We start from the raw sequence: 6000 nt of genomic DNA, 5'->3' as shown, positions 1-6000 counted from the left end.
GGATGAACAGGTGTCAGGGGTTGTGGGGACCTGCACCATGGCTCTGTCCCTGCCCTGAGCATCTCCTTCTCCACAGGGCTGGAGCAGGGATCCTGGCTCTGCTGGTGTCCCAACACAGAGTGACATGGGTGTGGAGACGGTCCCATTCCCTTGATGACTGCCAGTGGTGCCTCCACCAGTCCTGACCCTAAGGCACGTGGCCCTGCAGGTGCTACAGGAGAAGTGCCTGGATGTGCTGGAGAAGTGCTGGAATACCAGAGACAGGGCTGCCCTTCTCAGTCCAGGCACAGATTTGCTCTTTCAGGGCTGCAATGGACAGTCCCTGGGTGCAAAGGATAACAACCACTCAGATTAGAGCTACTGAGTTAATGAGGAGGCTGTGGCTTCCCTACTAAATGCACAGTGACCTGGGTGCTGCTAAAAGGGAGTAAACCCAGGCTTCCTTCCCTCCTTTGCTGATCTGTCTGTCTGAGCTGCGCTCTCCTCTCTCTGCTGCATCTATAAATATCCTCCCCATCTCAGTGACAGCCAGGTGCAGGACCATGGCTGAGGGACGTGGCAAGAGACTCATCAAGGAGCAGAGGCAGCAGCACTCAGCAAGAAGGGGGAGGCAGCTGGGCTCAGGCCAGAGATAGCTGAATGGGAGCCTGGGGAGGGCTGCAGGTGAGGAGAGGGACAGGGATCCTGGTGTGAAGCCCTCCATGCTTCTGTTTCCTGGTCTGTTTGGGGTTCCTGGGATGCCTTGTGACCACCCCTTGTGGCTGCACATGGATCCTAGTGTGGAAGGGGTCTGCATTCCCAGACAGGAGCATCCCAGAAGTGTTTGACCCTGTACTAGCTCCAACACCTCTGACAGTGCCCAGCCTCGATGCGCATGCATTGATTATGCACTCAAGGCACATCCTGACCACAAAACCAAGTGTCCAGGGAAACCAGAATGTCTGCCCCTACCCCCGCAGCCCTTCTGTGCCCAGTGTGTGAGCACTGTGTTGTGGTACAGAGTTCACACTGACCCCGCTTCCTGTGCACCCACCACTGCATGCAGGCATCCCATTACACACCATCCCCTCTCCCCAGAGCTGACAGTGTATCTGAGAAGCCTCCCATTCCCTGGAAGGGATTTTGGGGCTTTTCTGGCATGGCTGTCTCGTGGCTCCTGCAAAGCTGCTTTACAGCCTGTAACAGTGCTCAGCCAGCACAGCTTCTCTGCAGCCCTGGAGCACAGCAAATCCAGAATCTGTGGGGACATGCAGTAGCTGGTAGCTCTTGGCACCTTTGCAAGACCCAGACACAGTCCTGTCACACATGGGGCTGGGATGGCATCAGGGGACTAGAGAACCCATGTGGGTAGCTGGGATGTGTTGAAGATCTGCAGGGTTAGGGGCATGGCAGTGGGAGTGGAATCACTCAGCGCTGGAAGACCAAAGCTGGCTTCTGCCTCCCCAGAGCTTTTTCCAGAGTTTGGGACTGACATCACAGAATCATAGAATTGTTTGTGTTGGAGGGGACCTTAAAGACCATCTCATTCCACCCCATATCCAACAGACCATTGCTCCAAGCCCTACCCAGTCTGGCCTTGAACAGTCCCAGGGATGGGACAGCTTCCCTGGGCAACCTGTTCCAGGGTCTCAGCACCCACACAGGGAGGAATTTCTTCCCAATATCCCATCCATCCCTGCCCTGTATGAGTGTGAAGCCATTTCCCCTTATCTTGTCACTCCACCCTTTGTCCAAAGTTCATTTTCTGGAGCCCCTTTAGGCCCTGGAGGGGGCTCTAAGGATTCCCCAGAGCCTTCTCTTCTCCAGATGAACACGAGAGCTGGAGGTAGCTCTGCAGGGGGGTTTCACAAGAGCCAAACAGACGGTGGCAGTGTGAACATCATCCCTCTGGAATGCCTGGCTCTGCTTGGGCACTGTGGGACAGAGAGCTGAATGATCCAGCACTGAGCTGTGACAAGCCCTTTCAGCAAATGGAAATGTCTGGGTCAGAGTAGCAATGTGATAGCTGGCAGAATATTTGCTTTCCCATCAGCTGCAGGAGTGCAACTACTGTGGGATCATCTGGGGCTTCCTGGTGGCTTGCTGTGATTTTGGAGACCATCAGCCCTGACCCCTTTGCTCCAAGGTCCACTGCAAAGTCCACTGTGTAGCTGTACCTGTCACCTGACAGCACCGCTCGGCCTCTGCCATCTGCCTTGGGAATGTCTGGTGTCTTCTGAGCCACAGCTGTGTCCCTGCCTAAGCCGCCCTGCAAGCCCATCCCGTGATACTGCTGATGACAGGATCTCTCCAGCACTGTCGCTGGACTGACTGCTTCCCAGGCAGGCAGGGTAAAAGCCTGGAGGGACCCGAGGCTCTGTGCTGTTCCCAGGTCCTGGTGATGAGTGGTGCAGACACGTCCTTGCACATACAGTCCTCATCCATTCTGAATGAAGAATTGTTACTGCTGCGTGCTGGGAGTCGGGCAGGGAGCTCCTCTCCTCCGTGCAGAAAGCTGCACCATGGGGTGCCCCAGCATGGGGTCTAGCATCTCCAGGGAGCACACAAGGTACACAGAGTGGAATGGAGGGTGTGCAACACCCCCTCTCCTTCCCTGTCTCCACTGAGCAAGTCTGGGATGAGCTTTTTCCAAGGGACGGCCTGACAGACAACAGAAGAGATGCCTATCCTGCCCTCTGTGCCTTGCCCAGGGGTAGTTCCTGGGGCAGGTTAGAGCTGCAGTCACAATGCACCAGCCACGAGTGCATGAAGGAGCAAATAAGTCACTGCACGTGGTGTAGATGGGAGTCAGCATCTGTGGTTACCACGGGCAGGTATTAATGATTGTTCAGCATTTAGATGGGGAAGCAGTAGTGGCTGTAGGGGGTCTGTTGACAGATGTCGAGTGTTTAATGCTGAGCAAGGTACTCACCTGGCACGGCGATTCTGGTGGCTCCAAGCAAGAGGGATGCAGAGGCTGTGGGAAGGATGCTTTGTGTTTCCTAGGTAGCCCCAGGCCCCTGTCACAGGACGCCCTTGCCCAGTGCCCAGCCTTTCTGCCTTGGCACAATTGCTGTGTCTTCCCAAACTGCTTTGGAAAGGGTTGACCCTCTGTCAGGTGACCAAGGTGGCAGTAAACAAGGCGTTGTGAGCCCTGGCTGAGCTGTCCCCTGCTCCCATTGCCACAGGTCAGTTGTGAGCGGAGTGTCTCTCCCAGAACGATGTGGCATGGAAAGCATCGGGATGGGGGCGTCCTACCTGTCTCCTTCAGACATGCAAAGGGACCAGTTACAAGGGGTTTTCCTCTCCTTGCACAGCAGGAGGGACGGGTAACCCCGTCCCCTTCACACCTGACCCCGACCGAGTGCAGAGCTCCCCGCAGCGCTGCAAGTTTGTCTCTCGCCGCGGCCAGTGAGAGCAGCGGAGCGGGATGGGGAGCACAGGATGCAGCGGGGACTGCTGGAGCTTCCCGAGGGCGGGGGAGTGGGGGAAAGCGGGGAGTGGGAGTCCGAGTCCCGATGCTAGGTCTGGGTACAGCGAGCGCGTGTGGTGCGGAAAGGGGGGTTCGCTACAGAGCCCACCCAGCCCATTGGCTTGCGAGCGGTGACGGGCAGGCTGCTCCCTCCCTGCTCGCCCGCCCGTGTGGCTGCGAGCAATGTGCGCAAAGTGCCTTTGCATTAGCCGGCGAGTGCCGTAGCTCCGGGCAGAGGTAGCTCGCTCGCAGAGGTGCTGGGACAACCGAGGTGGCCCCGCTCCTGGTGGCCCCCGCCGGACCATGGCATGGGCACAGGGCGATCTGACATCCTCGCTCTCCATCGTCATAACCTTGGCTGCCTGCCTCTCGGCCACCACCAGCGAAGGTAGGAACCGGGGCGGCCCTGGAGTGACGGGGCAGTGTTAGGGACACCCGCGGGATCGCTGTGGCTCTTTGGATGTGTCCACATGAGCTTAGCCCTGCCGGGCTCTGCTTCTCTGTGCTCCCAGGGGAGTGCAGCTCCAGGTTCCTGCCTGCCTGAGTTTGCTAATCCTGGAGCTTTTGCACCAGAGGCAAAACTTCGGAGCTGGTCAGGAGAACCTGACTCTGCAGCAATGCCGGCAGCTCTGCCTCCCTCCTCTGCCCGGGCTCTGCTGCAGCATGCAGGGGTGGCTGCAGAGAGGACAGGGACACCGGCACCGGCTCAGCCATGGCGATCCCCATCACTGGAGCTGGCAGCAGCGCGGGGCCGTGCACGTTGGCCGAACACTGTGGGCTGTGATGGAGCGAGTGGGTGGGCACAGGAAGATCCGGAGGATGAGGGGAGCTGGAAAGGGCATTCAGGTGGGAAACTTCTCGTGAGAGAAAGGGCTGGAAACTTCTGAAGTAGGAAGCAGGGATACAGCTGAGGATCCTCTCCCGACATCTTGGTGTCAGCCACATCAGGCCTGCTCTATCCAGCCGGCCACTCTACCCAGCTGCCGACTGCCCTCATCCCCGGTCCTTGTCCGTGTCCCTACTCCAGTATCTCAGGGCCCCCTCGGTTTCGGCAGTGCTGCTCCTGCTCCTGCCACCCACCCGCTTGCCTGTCTCCCTCTGTGCTGGCAGCGGCGGCACGGCTGCTTCCCAGGTCTGCTGATCTTCATCGCCAGAGATCTGCTGTTCCCACTCCCGAGCATGTCCTTGGCACCGGCAGCAGCATCCTTCCTCCCTTCTGCTGTGCTTGAGAGCCACGGCCAGCACGGCACAGCCTCTGCAGCGAGCCCCAGGGCCGGTGTCCGTGTCCCATGGAGGCGGTGGCATCTCTCCCTTCTCCTGCCCCTGCATCTCTGCCATCCTTCCAGCATACTGAGGCCCAAGGGCTGCCACCCCTGCGCCTCGTGCACTTCACAGAACCCTGCTGGGTTGGGTCCTTGTGCTTACTGCCATCGTCCAATACCCACCAGCATTTTCCTCACTTTATTCCCAATTTCCAGCTATTTGCTGGTCCTAGCCCTGTTTTCTGCCCAATGCTTACTTCCTGGCCCTCTTCCTGCTCCTTTTCCCATATGCATTGCTGCCCATGCAGGGGGGTACATTGGGGTCTCACTGCTGGGGATGGGCTGTGAGGGTGCACAATGGGGCCCCAGCACCCCAACACTCCCAGCCCTTGCTTAGTCTTTATCCTGGGATGCAGCAGCTGCCCTTTGCCCCATGCCCTGGGCAGGGAGTGGTGCAGGATGCTGCCTGTGCAGCTCCAGGCTCTCAGTGCTGCAGCCCTGCAAAGCCAAACAGCCCTGCCTGGACCTGGCGCACCCTGGGCACTGACAAATGAGGCAAGGGCCTCCTTCCTGTACTCTATGGAAGAGATCGCTGGATGCTGAGTTGGGCTTTATGGTGCCTGCATGGATAGCCAGGCTCTGGACTGCTGTCTGCCTGTTATCAGCTGGGAGAGACCTGGCTTTCTCACAAGACTTGTTGGAAAAGAAAGCTATCCTCAATCACAGCCTTGGTCAGGAGGTTGCACAGGGCTGGGGATGCGCTGGGCTCTGGGGCAGACCAAGCAGGCTGGATCTCGATTAGACCAGACAGGTGGTACTGAATGGCATCAAGAAAAGGTGTGGGACCTGCAGAAAGCTAGTGGTGCTCCATCCACTGCCGCAATGCTGCTCGTGGCCCCGCGGATCCTGGGGCTCTGCTGTGCCCTGGCACGGGGCACTCAGTGCCAGCCGGGCCCCCAGCAGAGCAGTGGAACTGGGATGTGGCTGTGGGCTCTGCCAGTTCCCAGTGTCCCAGGTGCTGGGATGGGCTGGGAGCAGCGTCCACACTGAGATCGGCTGTGGTGCCAGTCGCTGAGTACCCTGGCATGGGATGGGACTGGAAATGTGGGAGATGCTGCAGAGCAGAGCCCAGCCTTGGTGCATGCCACACTCCAGTTGTGCCAGGCTTGGCTGCCCCATTCCCAGAGCATGTGGTGACTGTGGGCACGGTGTGAGGGTGTACCTGGCTGCCCATCACCTCTGCCTGCTCCCACCACCTCTCAGTGCCCTGCATTTCTGGCCATGCTC

General features: G+C 58.8%; 1 protein-coding gene across 1 annotated transcript in view; it reads left to right on the top strand.

Moving 5' to 3' along the window:
- The first annotated feature begins 3754 nt into the window (after positions 1-3754).
- EPHA8 (EPH receptor A8) overlaps positions 3755-6000 on the top strand; it is a 50729-nt gene continuing 48483 nt past the window's right edge. The window contains exon 1 of the mRNA XM_041463411.1: positions 3755-3839. Within this exon, the coding sequence (XP_041319345.1) occupies positions 3755-3839 (85 nt within the window). The remainder of the gene's footprint in view (positions 3840-6000) is intronic.

The sequence above is a fragment of the Pyrgilauda ruficollis genome, unplaced genomic scaffold (assembly GCF_017590135.1).
Source record: "Pyrgilauda ruficollis isolate IOZ18807 unplaced genomic scaffold, ASM1759013v1 scaffold165, whole genome shotgun sequence".
Classification (NCBI taxonomy): Eukaryota; Metazoa; Chordata; class Aves; order Passeriformes; family Passeridae; genus Pyrgilauda; species Pyrgilauda ruficollis.
This window is presented reverse-complemented; position numbering and strand designations above follow the sequence as displayed.